This window comes from Columba livia, chromosome 20 (assembly GCF_036013475.1).
Source record: "Columba livia isolate bColLiv1 breed racing homer chromosome 20, bColLiv1.pat.W.v2, whole genome shotgun sequence".
Taxonomy (NCBI): domain Eukaryota; kingdom Metazoa; phylum Chordata; class Aves; order Columbiformes; family Columbidae; genus Columba; species Columba livia.
Window position 1 is genome coordinate 4,605,591 of NC_088621.1, and position 21,421 is coordinate 4,627,011.

At 42.2% G+C, this 21,421-nt stretch overlaps 2 protein-coding genes across 9 annotated transcripts; one reads left to right on the forward strand and one right to left on the reverse strand.

The window, feature by feature from the left end:
- Window positions 1-3,778: 3,778 nt before the first annotated feature.
- Window positions 3,779-14,809, reverse strand: SLC13A2 (solute carrier family 13 member 2). Of its 3 annotated transcripts, XM_065036978.1 has the most exons (13): window positions 14,648-14,757; window positions 13,938-14,049; window positions 11,743-11,871; window positions 11,263-11,399; window positions 9,964-10,190; window positions 8,925-9,111; window positions 8,587-8,709; window positions 7,817-8,038; window positions 7,625-7,713; window positions 6,927-7,048; window positions 6,540-6,701; window positions 5,454-5,591; window positions 3,779-4,694 (listed from the first exon to the last, which is right to left on the reverse strand). In XM_065036978.1, exons 2-13 carry the CDS (start codon window positions 13,983-13,985, stop codon window positions 4,563-4,565), a joined length of 1,716 nt encoding a protein of 571 aa, XP_064893050.1. In that variant the 5' UTR covers window positions 13,986-14,049; window positions 14,648-14,757; the 3' UTR covers window positions 3,779-4,562. The 3 variants fall into 3 exon arrangements, with proteins under 3 accessions (XP_064893050.1, XP_013222294.2, XP_021142750.1); XM_013366840.3 differs by lacking the exon at window positions 13,938-14,049 and having other exon boundaries at window positions 8,925-9,105; window positions 14,648-14,809; XM_021287075.2 differs by lacking the exon at window positions 13,938-14,049 and having other exon boundaries at window positions 14,648-14,809.
- Window positions 11,372-21,409, forward strand: SLC46A1 (solute carrier family 46 member 1). 6 transcript variants are annotated; one of them, XM_065036982.1, is made up of 7 exons: window positions 11,479-11,501; window positions 13,585-13,699; window positions 16,464-16,774; window positions 16,872-17,724; window positions 18,118-18,201; window positions 19,239-19,395; window positions 19,947-21,409. In XM_065036982.1, the coding sequence occupies exons 2-7, from the start codon at window positions 13,678-13,680 to the stop codon at window positions 20,020-20,022; spliced, it is 1,503 nt and encodes a 500-aa protein (XP_064893054.1). In that variant the 5' UTR covers window positions 11,479-11,501; window positions 13,585-13,677; the 3' UTR covers window positions 20,023-21,409. The 6 variants fall into 6 exon arrangements, 5 of the variants coding, with proteins under 5 accessions (XP_064893058.1, XP_064893057.1, XP_064893054.1 ...); XM_065036984.1 differs by having other exon boundaries at window positions 11,483-11,501; window positions 16,384-16,774; XM_065036986.1 differs by lacking the exon at window positions 13,585-13,699 and having other exon boundaries at window positions 11,372-11,501.
- The last annotated feature ends 12 nt before the right edge of the window (window positions 21,410-21,421 follow it).

Here is a 21,421-nt window from a genome sequence, read left to right on the forward strand (position 1 = left end):
GCTTTATCAAGATAGATACCTAATGGAGACCTACAAGATCGAACCTTGCAGCAGTTGCGGCTGGTCTGATCCAAGTCATGCAGAACAGTATATATGGGTTGATCCCTTGAATTAACTGTTCTGTCCCGCTCTATTTTCAAGTCAGCTTTCTGTTTGTTTTTTTCCTCTTTGACAATTTGAATACATTTTTATTTAGTGAAGTTTTTAAATATACTTCTAATTTTGCAGCAGTGGTGTCATGCGCTGCCTTTGAAAATTGTTCCTCTTCTTCCATTACTTTCTCCGTAGCTATTTAAGGATATTTTCCGCAGAAGATCAACGCCAGACTGGGTGCTTGGCCTGGATGTAAGAACCTTGGGCATGTCCTGGTGAAGTGTCTGCAGCCACTAGATGGCACGTTTTCGGTCTGTTGGTATGATTAAAGGATAAATAATATTAAATGTTTCTTTAATAGGAGAAAATGCATGCCATTGACAGTAGTGATTAAGTTCTATTAAACAGTTGTTATTTTGGACACCAGGTGATTAGTATATTCAAACCACTTCATTTCCAGACCTTGGCACCTTCATCCTTACTAACTCAAATCATAAAGTTCAGTGAATCAAGTTGTAAATAGTTTTATTGGTTCCGTGTTGGAAAAAAACTGAGGGTTGTGAAATTCTTTGATGATTTAAAGTTACGTATTTCCTAAGCCCTTGTATTTCTATTTCTGCTCTTATTTGATTATTCATCATTGCAGAAATTCTGAAGTGTTTCTGCCTTTGCAAGCACTAAAACCAACATGCTTATTGAGAGCAAAGAGTTGTGTTCCTAGAACAAATATGCCAAATGGTGAGAGTTTGAGTTTTGGAATAAGATGCACACTACTGCTAACATGGCATAGTTAACTGAGGGAGGAATTACCTCCAGGGCCGAGAGTGGAACTGCTTTTACAGCTTCTGGAGAAAGGTCCTTATTTACATACATGCTGATGACTGTTGGATAAAACACAGGACCTTTGTTTTCTGTTGACTGGTATTTTGTTTTCTGAAAATATTTGTCATCTTTTTGAGAATTATTTTATGTCCATCATATAACACTTCCTTCAAAGCAAGTTTGTTCATGTTTGTATTGTGGTGGTGGTGTTTGTTTTTTAATGAAATATTAGGAATTACATTTTAAGATCTGTATATATTTTAGGGTTTCAGTGCTATACCATAAGGCTTCCTTGAAATTAATTTTAATAGCTTTTAAGTGATTGGGAGCACATTTTTGCTTTTTCCAAACCAACTGAAAGATTAAAAAGACATGCAGGATTTATCCTGTTTTGGCTTTAGAAGTATCATGTGTTCTGTTAAGTCTGTTTATGATTTCAGGGCTCAATGAAGTGACTCTTGCATCACTTACACACCACTGTACAAATTTCTGTCAAGATGTCTCTGAAGTGCCTTCCTCAAAGGCAAGCTATTTTCATTGTTGTATTACCCTGCTTGAAATTCACCTGGTTTTCTGCTGGGGTCCTGTGTTTTAGAAATTCATGTGTTTACCAGGATAAGTCCTTCACGTTCTCTTGATGTACATGCGTGTGCCTGTAGAACGTGTGTGTTTGTGTGTCTGGGCAAGGCAGCACCATAACTCCAGGGAAAATAGAGGAGGTGACTGCGAGTCACCCACTTACTCACTGGCATATACTGTGGGAAACCTGCATTTTGTGGTTTTGTACGGCCCTTGCTTTTTAGAGAAGGGAGGCAAGAAAGCAGGCATCCCCTTCTCGTTAACAAATTTATCACTTACAACCCTTATGTAAAACAAACTCAGTGTCAACTCTGAAATGAAGAGCTGCATTGGAAATCACACCTAACTACAGCAGGTGCTGAGCTGGCAGTTTCACAGAAGATTGTGAAATTTGATCGTACAATGGGAAATTGAGCCACTCCTTGAGGGCAATATCTGGAAACATAATGGGGAACCACCCTTCAAAGGTGATCTGTGTAATAATGGGGCTTAGAAACACTTTCTACCTGCTTTGCTTAGAAAATTATTAACATTTTCAATAGTGTTATTGGGTTTTGCACAAGTACACTATATTTAGCTGTACCTCAACTAGTCGTGCTCTCAGACACACCCGAGGCAATAAACTGCCCAGTGCGTACTTGCTGCTACCATCACTTCGAGGTGGAAACTGTGAATGAAGTTTTCTGTCCTCTTTATGTCGCAGTATTATTGTTAGCTTTTATTCTCTGTCTACAGATTGCAGCTTTTCACCTGTCTTCTTCTGGAAGCTGGGCATTTGTCTACCCTTTGAGTAACTTTCGCTGCAGCCATTTTCTGGTAAGTCTCCAACCTTTATATACTCATACATGCTAATTAACATGGAACACCCAGCATTATTGCATTGGCCCTATGACATTCTGTGCTACTTGATGTGTCTCTGCTTTCTTCTTGAGATTGCCATAAAGATTGCACCTGTGCTCCTGCATGTACTTACGCACACCACAGCCTCTGAATAATGTAGACTAATAGAAAAGACTTCAAAGAATCATAGCACGGTTTTAAAGGGCTGGAAAGGAGAGGCTGATGGGAAATGTTATAAGAATTCAACATTTCCTGCTTAGCTAAGCAGTAGTTTAGAAGGACATGTAAACTATGTGCAAGTATTTCAAAGAAAGCAAAAAGCAAACAAAACTATGCACACTGCCCTGATGCTGCAGACAAAGAGTGAAAAAGGGAGAGGTCTGCAGCAAATCATCTGCTTGAGTTTATCATTTCATTAGGTACTCAGACCCAGGGTGAGGAGGATAATGAAAATATTTAGATGGTTATGGATGTTATTTGATAGAGGTAAATGCAAAGGGAAAGAAGGTGAGTGGTTTAGCAGTGACCTGAGCAAGTCATTATGTGATTGAAATCAATTACCCAGGAGCTCATTAGCAAAACAGAATAAATGTCCTTCCTTCTTGTGCTGTGGATATTCTGTTGGATCCCTATCACATATCGAATCAAAACACTATCTTTCAAATCCACTGGGGGGTTTCTACCAGACTATTCTTCCTGACACAGTGATTTTTTCCAGAGCAACTGTCCTTCTCAGGCCGGTGAGAGGGAATCGGTGATCAACAGATACCGGAATTGTCTTGACAGTTGGAACTGGAAAGAAACTACTGCAGGTCAGTCAATTCTAACATTTTATACATCAAATATACTCTGCAATTTGTCCTTGTCTCCTAATAATTAGCACAGAGAAAGAAACAAGAATTATTTTGAAGAGCTTGTATGCTGTTTTAGAGTGAAATTCACTTACATTCACTCATTGAACCAATATGGTTCCAGTGTGATTTCAGAACTGCAATAGACTTTGTGCAAAACTTAGGCAGGAAACAACAGAACAAAGTATTTAGTGCAAAGTTCAGGGCCCCACATAACTGATGTCTAAACCCAGCCTCCTTTATGGTCCTAAGCGCTTGATTTGGCAAAGCGTCTTTAGATACTCCAGTATCTTTTCAGTTTGGTCATTAGGAGTCTATGTGTTACTGAAAATCAGTTCCAGCAGAATAGGAATTCAATATTTAACAGTAGAAGGGACTTTTGAAAAGGAAGATCTTGGTTTTGAGAGTCCGAGAAAATTAGACTCTTAGTAATAAAGTAATTATTACCTTAGCATAATTGATTTTCTCTTACTGTTATCTTCTCTGATTATTTCAAGATATTTTAAGGAAGCACACAGACAAGCAGTTACTACATGGAAGACAGAAGGAGAAGCAGTCATATATAACGGGAAAAATCTCTGTGACACGGGATGTTCATAAAAAAAATCTTTAATTCGATCATATATATTTTAGGACACATGGATTCTCCCTTTCTCAAGACAATATTGCTATTCCTATCATGACCTTACAGGCTGTGATCTTACATAAATAACAATGGGACAGATGCTCTAGGAAAATATGGTCTTTTACATTCAGAAGTGGACTGCAAATAAATATGTTTCAAAGTAGTAAAACGGGCTGACAGGATGTGATTTGTCTGTAATCATCCAACACACACCTTGCTGTGAATGTCCATGGAGTATATAACAATCATGTGCATTTTGTATGTATACACAGAGGCCTGTATACTCATACACAGGTGAATATTCATTTTAGTTGTGGCAACATACAGATATGTGCATGAAACCAGGTACATAGAGTCTTTCTCCTTCCTTTTATATACACATCTCTGTCTTCTTTCTTCTTTCTCACTGCACATTTCAAACTTCACAGGTAGAGCTTGAGAAGTGATGGTCGTTAGTGCTTGGGGAAAAAGTACCCCTGCAGAGACAGAAAATCTAAAGATACCTGGAACAGTTGAAAAGCCAAAGGTTACATTTTCTTACTGCTGGGGTAACAAAATTGCCCGCTAAACAGCGCTGTTAGGCAATTTTATTGCTGCTGTCAGCTGAACGATTTTGCTCGTAGGTGGCTTATCCTTTTCCACAGAATGTGCCTGTCTCTTAACTGCTGCATTGGCAAAACTTGTGCAGATGATGGTCTTGCTCTCATTGCAGTTCTGACAGAAACAGCTGGTGATTCCTTCGCCTCTCCATTTTATGGGCATTTACCTGTCTTATTTGCCCAAGATGGGAAAGTTTGCAGCTGGAACAAAGATGAACTCCAGGTGTTGAGGGCTAGAGTTATCGTCAGAACTCCTAGGATGTTGAGTACAAACCCAGCTTTGGCCTAGAGTTATAAAAGAAAAGCATTATTAGTTGAACTGAGTACTTTTTTCCTTCCCTGCTGATTAGGGTTGTTTGTATAGTTAGGTTTTCTCTTTGGCCTTTTTTCACAACTCCATCAGAACTCCATCAAATTACATTTAAGCTGGTTTTCTTCACAAATATAATTTGTATTAGGGGAAAATATGTTTCCTTTGGATAAAACTCTTAAACTAGAAGCCCTGAAGTCCTTTTAATCCACTTATGTAGGACTTTCTCTTCTGACCTGGCATCTTGTCTCTAAAGTTACTTTGGATTTCTTCTTGCATTAATTATAAATTAGAAAAGTTATCAAGAGATGTGGCATCCTTGTCTGTCTTTCCTTAACACCCTGAGCAAAGGCATCAGGGCAGCCTAGTGAGATGTGTTAGGCCTTCCCCTGTCCCTGCAGGAGGGCTGTCAGGATGGCAGGACTCTTTGGTATCCCTATGATTTACTTTGGGGCTTTTCAAACAATTAGACGTTGCCATTTCTCATTGACAGCAAGCTCTTGTTGGAACATCTTCAAGAGGCCTTGGGTGTTTTTTCAAAAGCTCAGTAGCATCTTTATAAAGCTCTGTGTATATAGTAGAGTCAGTGTGACCCTTTATTAGTCCACACATAAGTTCTTCTTCCCACTCAACTTTAGCTGAGTACAGTGAGTTTTATAACACTGTTTCAAGAAGAACCAATATCAGAAAAAGGGAAGATCTAAAAACTCTGAAAAGAATGTGCTTTTTCTCACCATATCTATAACTTTGAGTTGTCCATATGAGAAGACGATGGCGTTAGGAGGAGTGGCCACTGGGAGCATGAACGCCAATGATGCAGAAACTGTACAGGGCAGCATGACATAGAGCGGATTGAGGCAGATCGCTTCAGCCTGTGCAAGAAAAGAGAACAAAGATGATGGTTTCGATACAAAAAAATGCATAGAAATCTTTTGGCAGAAGACTGATTGTGTTTGTCTTGTTCTTTCGCAAACACTGCAGCCACGCATATTTTGGTTCTGCTTTAGAAAATTGTAGCCAATGTCTTTTTGCAGCAAATGCAAGAGTTTATTTTTGTGGTCAGTGCTTTGTGTTCCTGATTGTGGATTCTGATCACTGCTGCACTATAAATTAATAATGACTGTTGTACTCAACATTAAAACCAGGCACAAAAAATGAAAAAAATGTAGAGCGGCTTCAAACTGGTTAAGAACAAAGTTAAGTTATCAGAGGATACAGGGGAGCCCAATCTCTGGAGGTGAGTGGATCAGTTTAGGGGTTTGCTGGAGTCTGTGGCCTATGCAGAAGGATTTTGGTGGAACTTATTCCAGTTTCTATCTGGAAACAGCTTTTCACACAGCAGAACCGTGTCTACCCCAGCAACAGGGATCTCCTGTGGAAATGCAAAAGTCTGAATTAGGTCATAGAGCTTGACTAATGCTATTGCCTTCAGAGCCTTCTGGAAGGCCAGTGGTCGAGTGAAATACAGTAATGGAATGTTGCGGGGAAGGAAATGCTGCTGCTGTCTCCATGCAGAACAAATCAGAAAAAACAAGTACAGCTGACAGTGACCTCATGAGGTTGTCTAGGCCAGAAGGCAAAGTCTCCTATGCCAATGAATTTAATCACTTTATTTTTCACCAGCAATGATTTTAGAAAGCACAGTGTATGTGAATATATATGCATGCACACACACATTTTTATGTCTCGTATTCCTGATCATATATACAAACCAGTGCTTTGCTATGTCAGCCAGTTAGATTTTATAATTGAGCAAATGTATGCTTGGAGCAGAGTCAAAAGCTGTTGTTATCAGAGTATTTTGAAATGCTGGAACTTACCATTGAAGCCACAATAGGGAGGAAGAGGGTAGTGGTGGCCACATTGCTGGCGCACTCGGTGAACGTGGCAACAAGGAGGCACAACAGGAAAGCAATAGCTGGAGGAGGGATTTGCTGCAGAGGAGTCAGTTTGGTACCTAACCATGAAGACAGACCAGATTCCTGTAACAGAGGAAAGAGCGCTGTCAGGATAGTAGACTGGGGAAGAAATAGGTTTGTTCTAATCCCAGGACTCCTCCTGAGGGTGGTGAAGTCTGTCCTGCTGCCACTAGCTGAGGAAATGTGCGTTTGGTGCTACCAGTGTGCCATCTTGTGTTCTGGGAGAGCACGCCTGAAAAGCGAGATGAAAAACGCTCAGGAAATACCAGGTGAGCAAAGGAATGTTACCTCGCTGCCTTTGGCTAAGGCAAAGCCACCTCCCAGCAGAAACACAATGTTCCATGGCATTTTCTGGTGAACTGTTTTCCAGTCCAAGAGAGCTGGAGGTGCTCGGATCTTTGACTTGCTGCCTAAAATTCAAAATGATTTTATAAGTCATGTTACGTTCCCTGAAAAAAGGAGGACTTCTTGGTGGGAGGTGAGTTTGTCTGAACATCAGGAAACACTTCTGCCAGCAACATCAAGTAGACTGTGGAATTATCTCCTAAAGCAAGTGGTGGGAGCCTCAACAGGATTTTAAAACTTGACTTGCAAAAATACTAATGAATGATCTCTGGCTGCTCCAAGAGGCATAGTAGAATAAAGGTAAGAGCGAATTAAAAGCATAGCAACATTTCTGCAGAACTGTATCCGTTTCTGTTAAGTCTCCTGTAAATTCCAGCTTCAGAAGCTTTTATATCTCTGTATACTAGTGTCTGTAACACTGCTGGGATATGAGTTTCCTGCTTAGTTAAATTACAAGAAACAGAGAACTTTTATGGGATACATGTTTGCTTAGCCTAAAGCATACAGATAGAGCTATGCAGGAAGAACAGTTTGAAATCTTCTTTAATGTTTGAAATTTCCTTTGTAAATCTAAAATGTAAATCTTCTACATTCAAAACCCTATTCTGACAGTTGATTTTTGATGCCTTCGGTAAACTTACCTGTTTGTTTGTCTTTGTTAGAAATGTTGGAAGGGATGATGAACAACAGAACTGAAATGAAGATGGCAACTGTAGTGTCAGTGACATAGCTGCAACAGATCAGTCAGAAATTTAGTCGAGCTGTTGTTTTCATTTTTATGAAATAGAGCCTAATTCATTTTTGTTCAAAGTGAGGAGGAAAAGTGGTGATACCTTGTATCATTTTTGTTGAAAAGAACTGTTGCCCAACCTGGTATGAACCCGGGGTCTCGTGTAAACCAGAGCAGTACCAGTAGTACAAAGAGGATCAAAACTGCTATTTCTGGAAATTTCATTGAGCCCAATTTCTTGCACTCTTCCTTTATAATGTTATAGGCGTGTTGCTCCTTGACCTTTTCAGAGGCACTTGAAGCACAACCAAAATTCTTCCGAAAACTAGAAAAAAATGGACAAGAAATATCAGAGAAATTTGCCAGATATCCTCAGAGTTGATAATCCGGATTTTATACTCAGTTGTATTGTCTTTATGTGCATATATCAATACATTTAAGAGGTGATATATAAATTACTATCAGCATGAGCAGCCATAGGTGTTGTATAGAAACTGGGTCTGCAGAAGCTCCCATCACAAAGGTATTTACCAGCTCTACGTAGAAATCAGTTTCCTGGTTTGAAGCACAACAATCTTTCAGGACATGAAGGCAACTCTGCAGAATAGTTACATGCAGTTGTAACTTCCTATTTTCAGCTGCAGAGTATATTTAGCTGCGATTTGATCAGGTTTCTTGGAGAAAATGTTGGAGTATTTGAGCAGATACTTGGTATGCTGTTCTGCTAGTCTCTGTTCTGTTACCTGTGAGGACTTTCTCACTTTCGGACTTTCAAGTTTAGGCTCATCAGTAAAAGTATCACTTGTGTTATAACATGTAATAAGTACTTGATAACAAGCCTGTCAGCTGTATCACAGTCTGTAAATTACTTACTTAAAGCCCAAGTACAGTATCTGCAGCCAAATCCATGTCAAAACCAGTAACACGATCGCAGTGGGGAAGGCAAAGGAGAACCAAGAGGCAAAGTTGATGACATTGTCGTTGTTAGGAAAGAGCCTGTGAAATGCAGATGGCTGTTAGTATCCAAAATTCTGTACTCTCCTCTGTATTTAATGATTCAGAGAAGTGGAGTCCTGGGAGGCCTACCAAGGAAGATAAGCTAACTTCCCAACAAAGTTACCAAACTGATATTTTCCTTCTCTGTGCCGGCTGGAAGTGAGCAGAATGAGGCAGTTTAGTGGGTCTGTAATCCCAAATTCAACCCAACTTACTCAGCAATTTGTCCCTGCAGTATCAGATTTGGTGTTGTCCCAGTCAGAGTTGCAATCCCTCCGATACTGGCTGAGTAACAAATACAGAGAGACATCCCCTTGCAGAATTGCTTGTGTTTCTCATCTAGCAGATTTTCATTTATCTTTTTATCTTCCTCGACCGTCAGGACATGACTATTTCCTACATCTCAAGACAGAAACAAAAGAGTTATAGAAGACCAGATAGGAAGAGAACTTGCGCCTGCATAATTCAGTAGTTCAAGGCTATGGCACAATGGGATCAGAGCTGAAGGAGCCAGGTTTCTTCATTTGTTGTTTGGTGGCATTGTTAATTATTTGATCTTCTGTTTTTTTCAGAGGAATAGAATTTGAAATGTGTGATAAAGTCTGAACATACTGCTGACACTTCTCAGTGAACTAGGGCAAGGTCCGAACTGCACACGGTGGGGAGAGAGGCGAGAATTCAGGGAGGTACAACAGAGTCAGAGGAGCTGGACTGGGGGGAACTCGTTCTATACCAGCACCTGACTGCTGGCACTGAGATTTGTATTCAGAAACACTTGAGTCATCTCAAAGATGGGGTGAGGGCAAGGCAGCTGGGAAAGAGATATTGTTGCGTGATTCTGTATCTTTGGATTAGAAAGATCATTTTAATCCCTAACCTTCTGGCATGAAATAGGCCACAAATTTTCCCTTGGAAACTCCCTATTTTATCTGGTAAGTTACACAGTAGATAATAATTGAACTAAAATATATAGGGAAATATCAAGCCAAATGTAAAGGCTTCAGATAAAGTAGACTTCATACATTTTGTTGTTTAATTGATTGGTTATCATCGCCTCGTATTTTTAATCTATCTCTAACTTCAGCCAAGTCTTATTGTGCTTTTATCTGGTTCATGGAAGAGCATCATAAATGCTGTTTGATACAGTTAGGTACATTCTGCTTTTAATATTTACTTGCAACTATAATGACCGTGAAGAAAGCATCAGGTTATCCTCTGTTACCGCAAAGAGTAAAACACGCATGACCCACTCACCTTTTTTCTCTGTTTCTCTGGAGCTCTCTGGTTTGGTTGCCTCTTCCTGCAGTTCAAAGGCTTTATTGATGTTTTCAGACACTTGGCCAGCTGTACTAGACTCCATTTCAGACTTGTGCAACTGTTCCAACACTGCTTGTGCAATTGGGACCATCATGGCAGTGGTGGCAGTGTTGCTGATCCACATCGACAGGAAGGCAGTCACAATCATGAAACCCATGAGAAGTCTGAAATGAAAACGTTTGAAATAGTCTGTTCAGAACTCAGGGCTGCAATGCCCTTTTTTTCGTCGTTGTTCTTGTTCTAAATTCACACATAGTGCTTCTTCTTACCCTGGTCTGCTTTGTGAATGACACAGGAAGATTTCACGTTATTTCCTGTGTGCAATTTCAACCAATTGTGCTTTTGCAGTCTTATGACTAGGGAAGTGGAAGCTGGTATCTTGGAGCAAACAGTTCATCTAGTCTGTATCCTGCTTATTCTGCATTCCGTATTGAGACATACCATCTCAATAACACATGTCAATGTATTGTAATATATTCTGAAGAGGAATTGCAAGCTGAATTTAATCCCAAATGGCAATCAGTTTAAGCCATAAGGAAGATGATATTTTTTTTTAATTTCATTTTTTTTCTTTTTTTTTGTAATGTTATCCCACCTCTATTCAAGATTCACTTCTTACTCATATAAAATTCTAATCCTTGTTTTGGTATTACTCTGTTATTTGTCTCAAATAGAGATGTAGGTTAGGTATTAAATGAAAAGGGTTTTATCTTATATGCATTTTTATTCTATTGCTTTGCAATTTCCTTCTATATTCCCTCTTATGATCTGAGACAAATTAAATAGGGCCATGTAGCCTCTGCATAGCTTACAGTTCTCGTCTGGTAAACATTTGTTGTTTTCAAAACAAGCATCCCACATTTTCTCTTCTCTTTGCAATCAGTGTAACGGCTAAACACTGTATGTTTTCTGTGTTTCAGCTGCAGTCTTTCCTGATTCTCTAAAGCTGTGCTTCTGGCCAAGCCTGGCAGCACCCTTCTCTTCTCAGAATTGACTCTCTCTTTGGTATTTCTCTACCTAAAGCCATTTGGAATTAAAAAAAAAAGGCACCAGGTCTGTAACACAACGAAGGATGCCCATTTGTAAGGTTTGTTCAGGTGCTAACTCACTTGGACTGTAGAAAAGCATTTGTAGGATATGATTTGCAGATTCACATAGGAGGCTACAGGCAACTCTGAGATAGGAACTAATGCCTAAAGTCCTTTATCCCACAACATTTTCATGACTGTTACTCACAGGGCTGGTCTGACACCAGTGATAAGCAAAACCCGCAGAGCAATGCGCTTGTGCAGCTGCCAGTTCTCAATAGCAATGGCCATCAGCAGTCCCCCAATAAAAAGCATATTAGTGTCCTTCAGGTACTCCTGGCAGACCTGGAACACGGAACATGGGAGAGAAAATAGTGACATGAAACCGATGCTCAGAGAGAAGGCACCTTCTGCGGAAGGATCTTGACCTAGACACGTTATCACGCAGTAAGTATGGATTGGATCTAGACAGCGAATTTGGTTTGATTTCAGATTTGCAGCTCCACCCAGAGTTCATTCTGAGCTCATGTAAGTTGTGTTCCACAGAGAGGACAGCATATTCCCTCTGTAACTATAGCACAATTTGCTCTTCTTTGCACTACAGTCGAGAAATCACCCTGGAAATATTCCCAGAATAACAGAAGCTGACCAATAAATACATAGGCAAACACATATAGAGATGTCTTACTGTTGTTGAATCCATGATGTTCATTAGTGGGAACAGCAGGACAGGAAAAAGAGATGTGACAGCCAACGGCAAGGCTTCCGTGCACCAAAACAGGGCCATGATGATGATAGTGTAACCGCATTGGGCCTCCTGACAGAAGAGTACATGCAATCAGAACGGACTGTACAGCTCACCTAGGCTTTGAGAAGGCAACAGCCCATGATTGTGTTCATTATCTGATAAAGAGATTTGAGAAAACGTTATTTTCTATCTTTCCCGTCTATCCTCCTACCTGTGCAGATCCTAATCAAATGACAAATTATTTGACAACCTCATCACAACTGTGAGGAAAAGGTTGGGGTCTCCAACAGAGAGAAACAAGAAGCTTAGGAAAAGAAACAAATCAGTGACTTTTAACCCTTCATGATAAGGAATTGGCAGCCCCTGCACAGATTTCTTGATTTTGCTGATGATGGTATTTTCTTTTTATGTTTTTGTCTTTGAGTTGCAGAAATAGTTACTGATCCAGTCAAGCTTTCTTCATCTTTTTTCTCTGCATGTTTCAGGACATGACCCAGATGAGCCCCAACTAATTTCAACAGCCTGGATTCCTTGTGCTGTTAATGCTTTTATCTATTTTTCATTGGATTTTTAGCTTAATACAGATTTTGAAAGGCTCACTGACAGACCGGTCACAGATCAGTTTCAGCTTCCACTGACTATGACTTATTTCTTTGAAGAAAGTATGATCCTTTATTTCATGTTACTCCTTTTTTGTTTCCTGAGAAAACATTGATTTAGTTCTGCTTTGGACAACCACTCCAAATCTTATGTAAAAATATTTAACTCAGTCTCATACACTAAAAAGATTCAAAACAAGATGTCACAACAGCTTTTTACATGGCTGGGCTGATGAAGAAAGCAAGAAAAAGTAACGTTGCAGGTTATAGTGTTGCCCGTGTTTTGGAACTAGCACAATAATGAGCACCAGCAAATCCAAGGGATGAAAAAATTGGTTGTGTGGTCTTGGATCAGGGTTGTCCACAAAAATATACTGGACAGTATGAATGAAAATGTAGTGATGCTTATTGAGAGAAGAAGTTTACAGAGAAGCAAACCAAGGAGATGGAATAGTGTCCGGCAGAATCAAACTTGTGATGCTTTAGAACACGCTTGGGACTTGTGAACATGGTGTGGAAGTTACAGAGCTGGTGAAGGGAAAGGTTGAGCAGGGGAACTGAGTAGTCTGGGGGAAAGGAAGATAGATAGCAACCTGGGTGATAAATTACCAAAGGAGCAGAGTCCAAGAAGTAAAACTGAAACACATTCATGAAGAGATGAAGGGATGGCTTTTTGAGCCTTACTTTTGAATGAGAGCAGTAAGAACTTTAATTGTACATCACATCAAGCACTGAAAGCAATTTCCCATTTCGATGTTCCTTTTTCTCCCATTTTTGTTGTTAAATGATGCCAATGGGTGACTTTTGAGAGACCTTAGCAACATATGGAACATATATCATACGCACAGTGTGAACAGGCTCTCAGTAAAAGTCAGAATAAGGCATTTCACAAAGTCAGTTGTCCTGTAATTACATTCCTCTGGCTTTAGACAAAATCTTTAGCGTTGTTTGCTTTCATTTGTAATAGTTTTGTGTCCAGTACTATGTCATTATAGGACAGGTTAATAGCTCGGCAGAATAGAAAAATGTGAAATTCTATCCTGTAACTTGTCTGCTTACAGCTCTGTGTGCTGAGGTACCAGCTTTTCCTGCTCAGCAGTACCGCAAGACACAATTCTAACACAAGAAATCTTACAGATTGCAAAGGGAAAAGTCCAGGACCTTTTAATTTTTTGTGTTGTAGCTGACTACATAGAAACCAGAGAGAGTCATTTTCAAAGAGGAACTGAACCAAGACTACCAAATCATTCCCCAGGCAACACCAAGGATTTATTGTATGGTGACAATGACTCTAGCAAGTAAGTTTGAACACGTGGCCTCAGGACAAAAAAATATATCCCTCTTTCTGGCTACTTAGAACTTTTCTGCTCCAGATCTCTTTTAACTTTTGTAATTCTTTTGCCTCTGGAAAGTTAACTATCAAAAAGGTACTTTTTCTGTTTTTCTTCTTAGTAAGCTTTTTAGTGATAGTTTAAACTATTTTATTTGCATAGCAAGGAAATGGGATGACACGCCTGATCAATCCCTACATTTTACCTCAGACCAGTGCCACGCTGTCATTCTTGCTTGTGGTCCTCTGGTCATAGCTCCAAAATCTCTGATAACACTCAGAAAAAGAGCTGGGAGGAAGAAGGAGCTTTGGAACAAGCTGCACAAAAAGACAGAGAAGAGCTGGTGAAGAATGAAGCTCAGTGAAGGAGACTAGAAACTGGGAGGCAGCAGGGACTGGGAGATAAGCAGGCAGGCTGAGGCCAGAGTAGAATACACATTATTTTATCCTTATGTATTAGAATTGACTTGTCTGTCTGACCAAGAATAATACCTCTCCTAGATGGCAACAACAACAAGGAAAAAATTAAAGATGTGAACCGAATACTTCTAGAAAATGAGAAGGGGGGTTAAAACTGAGCCTTAGATTGTAACTTAGGTTGACACGTATGAGCTCCAGCATAGAAAGGACTTTGCTAAATCAGTTAGGTGCAAAGCAAAAGTTGAGAAATTGCATGTCACTGGGCATTCTTCTAGAATATGCGATCAGAGATGTAACTGTTCATCCGTGTCCTATTGCTTTTATGTTGCCCCACCAGCCAAAGGGGGCTGCTTGGATGAAAAGCTCTTCGAACAATAAACGAAGGGCGATTCTGTGAAGTGAGAAGGAATCTCTATGTTCTCTTCAGCTCTGTCACTTAAAAGGAACAACTCCAAGGAGAGATTTGGCTCTGAAATTCAATTTAAAAAATTCTTACCTTGGTAGGAACAGCCAGAGGCAGAGGAAGAAACAAGAGGGGTACAGACACTATGATCAGGTATTTCCTGAAGGCCAGGATCGTCTGCCAGAAGCCAGCCATGGTGCTGGACCTAGCCCAGTGCTGAGAGGCTTGAAATCTGCTGCTGGAGACTATATAAACACTCGGGAATATTAACCATTGACCTCAGGAGGCTGGGTGTTGTTTTTGGAACTGTAATCGGTGAAAGAAGGAAGAGAACAAAGAAGGGAGGGGACAGCAAGAGTGTCAGATCAGGAACGTTCTTAAGACAATCTTCCTGATAACCGGTAAATCCAGGAGAGAATTAACTCCTTGTGGATCAAGTAGGTTTATTAAAAGCAGCCTGAAATGGTTGACACTTTGTTTAAAAAAAATTACTATTTTTGTCTTTAATAATGCCTTCTTTGAATAGGTACTGTTATTCCTCTTGTAAAAAAGAGAAACGGCTCCCTCCATAATAGGTTGAAAATAGTTTTAAAAATATGTAGAGTACGGAACAACACATCTGCACCTGTAATACTCAAATATAGAGATTAGAAACATCAACATAAGACGTTATATAAACATCATTGTATCTGCTGAGGAATTCTTTGGGTAGCAAAATCCACTAGAGCAGAGCTCCTGTCACCAGATGTCACATCAAGTCCCTGTGCAGAAAGGAACTTGCAGTCCTTAGCCCCTGCGAGCAGGGTCACGCATCTCTGTGTAATCCCAGGATGACCCTCATGACAATTCTGTTTTCTTCTATTCAAAGAGCAAAAAGGGAAATGTGAAGATTTGGTCAGAACTCAGTTCCTCCCACGTGACAGCCCAGTGGGTTAAAAGAAAGGCCGAGGGCCAAAGATGGAACCTAATAACTGTTATATCTCAGTGGATTGGGAAAGACTTGGCTCTAGTGCATTGCTTTGCAAACATTGGCCTGTTTTTTTCACCTGATCTTGCAGGTTTATATGCCCAGCTTTGCTATCTTGCAAGGTGTATTGAGGGGGGGGGGTGGAATCCAAGTGCTATTGTGAAATTACCAGCAATTGTTGTCCCAGTTGCAAGACGCTTCCAAAATACAAGCACTTGAATTACTTGGTTCTGTAAATACGCAGGAATGGAATGGAATGGAAGTTTTTAATTCCAAAGGGAGTGTCTTGTTATTGTTACTTCGATATCTTTATTTGGTAGATCATGCAGGTGCACACTTTATATAATGATAACGTTTCCATTTTATTGGTGTAAATTGTTTCAGCTCTGTTTATAGCTTACTCAAGCAGAGAGAGAAAGAGAAGCACAGGCACGAAGCCATCTGATGCCAGCTCCACTAAGAGCTTCTGCTCTTCTGCTCTCTCATCCCTTCTCTGTTGGGGTTTGTTTCCTTTCAATAATGTGCTTATGACTGAAAACAGTGGGGTTTCAGTTGCCAGAGCTGCAGACTCACAGCTCTCTTGCAGGCTTGATTTAGGCATATTGCTCACAAGAAACAGCATCATCAGGTTCTAGTGTGTTAAAAATGCTGATTATAACTTTTCCTTTCTTTGGAAATAAGAAAAAGATCAGGTTTTAAGTTTAAATTCAATAAATAACACACCCGGAGTTGAAAGCCACATTTAAAAGATGTATAGATGCGGTTCTTAGGGACATGGTTTAGTGCTAGATTTAGGTTATGGTTGCACTAGATGATCTTAAGGATCTCTTCAGGCAAAATGATTCTGTGATTCTATTCACAGGGCTGCAAGAGCCGAGCCCTGCCTCCGGATCTCCTTGTTTGCCACGCAAAGGCAGAGCGGATCCCTTCCTCCTTTTGCAGGAAAAGGAGCCGCAGCCGCCGACAGCCCCGGGTTCCCCGGGCGGGGCGGGGCCGCCTGTCCCGGGCGGAGCGCTCCGCCGCCCGCCCCCGCCGCCATGGCCGCGCCGCCGCTGTCCGCTGCCCGCCGCTGCCCACCGCTTGCCAACGTCGAGCCGCTCCTGTTCCTGGCCACCCTGTCCCTCGGCCTGCAGGGCCCGCTCGCCACACAGTACCTGTGGGACCGGCTGGGGACCGAGCGCGGCTACAGCCCCAACGCCACCAGCCCCTCCGGCTGCGGCAATGGCAGCGCTGATGATGACCCTCTGCGGCAGGTGGGAGAGCGGGAGGGGGCTGGAGGGGTCCAGGGTGCTCCGGGGCAGTGTTGGGGGCCGCTGGCGCACAGTCTTTAGATGCCCGTTTCTCTTGCAGGAGGTGGAAGTGCTGGTCTCCCACTGGAACCTCTATATCAACCTAGGAGGCTTCTTCGTTGGTCTCTTCTCCGTGACTCTCTTCGGACCATGGAGCGACAGCGTGGGCCGCCGTCCTGCACTCATCCTGCCAGCAGTGGGGATGGCTGTGCAAGCGGCTGTCTATCTTCTCGTCATGTATCTGCAGCTGCATGTTGCTTACTTTCTCCTTGGGCGCATTTTGAGTGGCCTCATGGGAGACTACAACCTGATCCTGGCCAGCTGCTTCGCCTACGTGGCCGACACCAGCGACAAACGCGCACGTACATTCCGCGTGGCTGTCCTCGAGGCGTGCCTCGGCATTGCGGGCATGCTGGCCAGCATTGGTGGTGGCCAGTGGCGCAAGGCTCAGGGGTACATCAACCCCTTTTGGCTCGTGCTTGCTGCCAGTCTCGCTGCCGCTCTCTATGCGGCTTTCTGTCTTCAGGAATCGGTGAAGCAGCAGAAACCAGCCAAGCTGTTCACGCTCAGTCATTACAAAGCTGTCTGCAGGCTGTACACAGCCTCAGAACACCGGAGCCTCAGGCGGCAGCTTGCTCTTTACTCCCTGGCTTTCTTTCTTCTTGTGACGGTACATTTTGGAACCAAGGACCTCTTTGTTCTGTACGAGCTCGGCTCCCCTCTCTGCTGGGCTGCTGACCTCATTGGGTATGGCTCAGCCGCCAGTTACCTGACTTACCTGAGCAGCCTGGGAGGGCTGCGCTTGTTGCAGCTCTGCCTCGAAGACACCTGGGTGGCAGAGATAGGATTATTCTCCAATATTTCGGGACTGGTGGTGATTTCTCTTGCCACTACAACACCATTGATGTTTACAGGTGATGCTGAGTCCTTAAATCCCTATATCCAGGTTTTTAGCTTAGTGATGCCAGTAGATGCAGGAGGGCAGTGTGCTTCTGGGAGTTCAAGCACGTGGAGGAAGTTCTGCCTCCAGTGCAGCCCATGTGCCAACAAAAGTGTGGTTCGGTAACAGCAAAGCTGAGCAAACACTGAAGTTGAAAGTGCAACCACGTAGTTCCTAGAATATTAGATTTCCCAGAAGCTGTATTATACTACAGACACAGACTGAAGTGCACTGTAAGATGCAGGAGTGTGATTTGGGTCTAAATATAGCAGGGAGAAACTGCCTAGAGCTACAGATTTCTATGATTGACTTCAAAGACTTTATTTTTTAGCTGAGCTTTCTCTAATGTGCTGTATCTTGCCTACAGGTTATGGGCTTCTGTTCCTTTCCATGGCAGCCACTCCAGTCATCAGAGCCAGGCTCTCCAAGCTGGTCAGCGAGACTGAGCAGGGTAAGGAGTGGGCCAGTGTGCTTAACCCAGGTCCTGAAACTCTCTTCTTTGGACACTGAGACCAAACAACTTTGGGAGGTTAGGACTTCCCTGGCTCCTTTGGACTCCTGTGCCCCTGCACTCACCCTCAGGCCCAGGGTAATATTTTATTTTTTCAGAATAATTGTCAGTTTTCATCCATTAAGACTTGCTACATTTTCAAGACGAGAACAAGAAAAGAAAAGCAGGATGAAAAGTACTGCATTCAGGCTCAGGAATAGTTCTTTCTTCCGTCTGTTTCTTTCCAAAGCTCGTACAAGGAGCAAGAGTTAAAATAGGTTGTATAATTAGCAGAAAATCGTGATTTTCCTGACTTTTCTGTAGATCAGTAACAGTGGGAAGAAACGCAATATGGTTAGAGGGTTATATCATTGACCATGGTGAAAGATCATGGATAACCTGTAGGAGGAGCATAGTTTCCTTTCTTCCAGTAATTTGTTTGAAGACCTTGCACTTGTTGTTAAACACTGCACAGGTTGAGGCACAGGCAGGCAAAGGGAAGGAAGGAATCGAGGTGGGAAAGATTGAAAGGTGACTTTGCGTAATTTGTGTTTCTTATATTGGATGAAGGTGGTGTGCACTCGATACCACATTTATGGTGCTAAATCTTTAAAGTGCAGTCTTCTCCTGAACTTAATGTTTAACAAGTGATAAGATGTGCTTGGCAGTAAACAGATCCGTATAGCCTTATCAAAAGCATTTGCAATCCAGGCGATATTTAATATCCCTGGCCAGCTCCGGTGATAATGAGTTCTGGAGCTCAGTGAGGTGGTCCTGGCTGCAGAGGAGCTGAGCTTGCCAGGTTTGGCCTGTCAGGCCAGCACAGTGTGCCTGATCCAGGCTCCCAGCTCTGGCTTACCACACTTGGTAACGCAGACACTGGTTTTCTGGTGCAAACTCATAGAAAAACTCACGGAATCCCACTGAAGGAGGTGATGTGCTTAAGATGTTTACAGGCAGGGCCATCTCTCCATTAACCTCTGATATATCTCTTCCAGGTGCTCTCTTTGCGTCTGTTGCCTGTTTGGAAGCGCTGTGTTCGCTTGTGGCTGCAGGAGTGTTCAACTCCCTCTACCCTGCAACCTTGCACTTCATGAGGGGATTCCCGTTTCTCTTCGGGGCTATAATTCTTCTCATTCCAGCAGCTGTTATTGGGTAAATTTACTTCAAATTTCTAAACTTTGCTATAGGGCCTGGGAAGTGTAACATGAAAAATACTATTTACTCAAGATAGAGACTCTCAGTTCTTGAGGTATATTTGCAGTTATGCTTCTGGGAAGATGTTTAGGGCCCTAGTAAGCAGAGGTGCAGGTCCACTTCTGACATCTGAATCGCAGCAATTAACCTACAGCCCAAGTAATGTAGCTGCCAACATTCAACATGCTTCAAAGTCTCATTCCACCCGCAGAGTGGAATCAAAAATCTGGAGTTGAATTTGAAAGTCCTCCTTTATGGGAGAGTTGGAGCTCTTTTAGCAGTCTCTCTTCCTGTGGTTTCTTTACTAATAAAAGCAAAAGTTGTGTCATGATAGAAAACAAAAGTCCCCTGGTAAGTCCTGGGAGAGAGAATGCGTTGGGATTTGCAATAGAAGTACAGCAGCTCCTGGCAGGGTCGTTTTGTTCTCTTCCTTTGAAACTTTAAAACTCATTTCATTCAGCAAGATCCCAGTGTGCCTTCGTAGGCTCTAACTGTTCATTCCTTCTTAGGTGGATAGAAATCTGGGACTCAAACCACGACTACAGTCACTTCTCAGATGCTTCCCTGACTCCTGCAGACGGCTGAGCAGCAACTTAGCAACAAGGAACTGGCCAGCTTGGCAGCGTCCATCTGCAGACTGCTCTTTATTCTTCTCTTGAAGGACAGACTAGTGTGGGAGGGACACCCTGCTTGTCCTTACTAATTTTTAAATGCCAAATAGTTGGAAATCATGGCTCTGACTACCCACAGGAACTTGATTTGCAGATGTAAATGCCTCCTCGCTATTGTGTTGGCTCACCTGTCAGAGAAAACCCAAGAGATCCAAAACCCAATCAAGAGTAAAAGCTGTTGTTGGCCATTTGCAAGGCCAGTTAGTGGTTTGGGGTTTGGCAGGGAGGGAAGATTCTGTGGCATGTTTTAATGGTGAGAGAGGACTGAATTCTGGTTTAATTACAAAACAGTATTCCACTCTCAGTAGTACAGGGTGCAGCAGATGAGTTGCTGGTGTGAGTGAGGCCCAGACCAAAATCTGCAGGGCAAGTCTGAAGCAGAGGCAGTCCAACAGCGTGCTGCTGAGGAGGGTCTGCACTCCACATCAGTGTATTATCAATAAAAGTCACACAAACCTTGCGTGCTAGAATAGGCTCCTTCAGAAATCCTTGTGATGAGCAGCAGTTTAGCGCAGGGATGCTATTCCTGTCCTTACTGAGCTGGCTTCAGCTTCGCAAGTCAGAGGTGTCCTGGGGAGAGAATCTAACGCCTGAAGTGCTTGCAGAGAGGAGCACAGCAGCACGTCCTGCCTGTCGCTCTGCAGCTCAGCCCAGGATTTCGAAGGTCCTTTTGAGAAGTGGTAACTTGTGGGAAAATATTAAGGTGCCAAGTAGGTTCCTGAATTGACAGTTGCCAAAACTGATGAAGTTAAGGCTAAAATTGACAAAATCGCTCCTCCCTAACTGAAGACCATTATGTGATAAATGTGAGGCCCCAAGTGTCATGTGGAATCACTGCTGTGCTTTTGGCAGAGCCAGAAGCCATCCTTCCTCATCGATACACAGCGCTGTCAGGGCAGGCTGCTGTGGGGACAGGACTAGTATCTGCAGAGAAAATTGTTTTGTTGTATTGATACAGGGAATTAGCTAATTAATACTTAAAGAACTAACTCAGTACGGGACATAATTTTGTGTCAGTGACCGCACTTTTGCCACCCTTCTTGGGATATGTTGATGCTACCAAGCAAACCCATGTTCACGGTGTTCATATTTGTTCTTTCCAAAACATTAACTGTATTGCCTCAATCCTGTGTTCTTCAAAGTGTCATAAACCAGCAGTTCTGTGTACGTTGCGTTGTACCTGCTGTTCAGATGCATGCAATAATGGCCTTAACTGTGAAATTGCTTAGCAGACATGTTACTTTCAGAATGCATAAACCCTCCATTCTCTTTTATGGTTCATAAAAAGATAGCTTTTCTCATACAGTTGTTGA

What these genes read in the sequence shown, in the direction of transcription:
- SLC46A1 (XM_065036982.1), top strand. Translation starts at nt 13,678, where the DNA reads ATGGTGACAATGACTCTAGCAA. An exon ending in ATGATGACCCTCTGCGGCAG is followed by an intron (nt 16,775 to 16,871) that starts GTGGGAGAGCGG and finishes TTTCTCTTGCAG; the next exon opens with GAGGTGGAAGTGCTGGTCTC. An exon ending in GGTCAGCGAGACTGAGCAGG is followed by an intron (nt 18,202 to 19,238) that starts GTAAGGAGTGGG and finishes TATCTCTTCCAG; the next exon opens with GTGCTCTCTTTGCGTCTGTT.
- SLC13A2 (XM_021287075.2), bottom strand. Translation starts at nt 14,749, where the DNA reads ATGGCTGGCTTCTGGCAGACGATCCTGGCCTTCAGGAAATACCTGATC. An exon ending in TTCAACAAAAATGATACAAG is followed by an intron (nt 7,714 to 7,816) that starts GTATCACCACTT and finishes GATCTGTTGCAG; the next exon opens with CTATGTCACTGACACTACAG. An exon ending in TAACAAAGACAAACAAACAG is followed by an intron (nt 7,049 to 7,624) that starts GTAAGTTTACCG and finishes TTTGAATTTTAG; the next exon opens with GCAGCAAGTCAAAGATCCGA.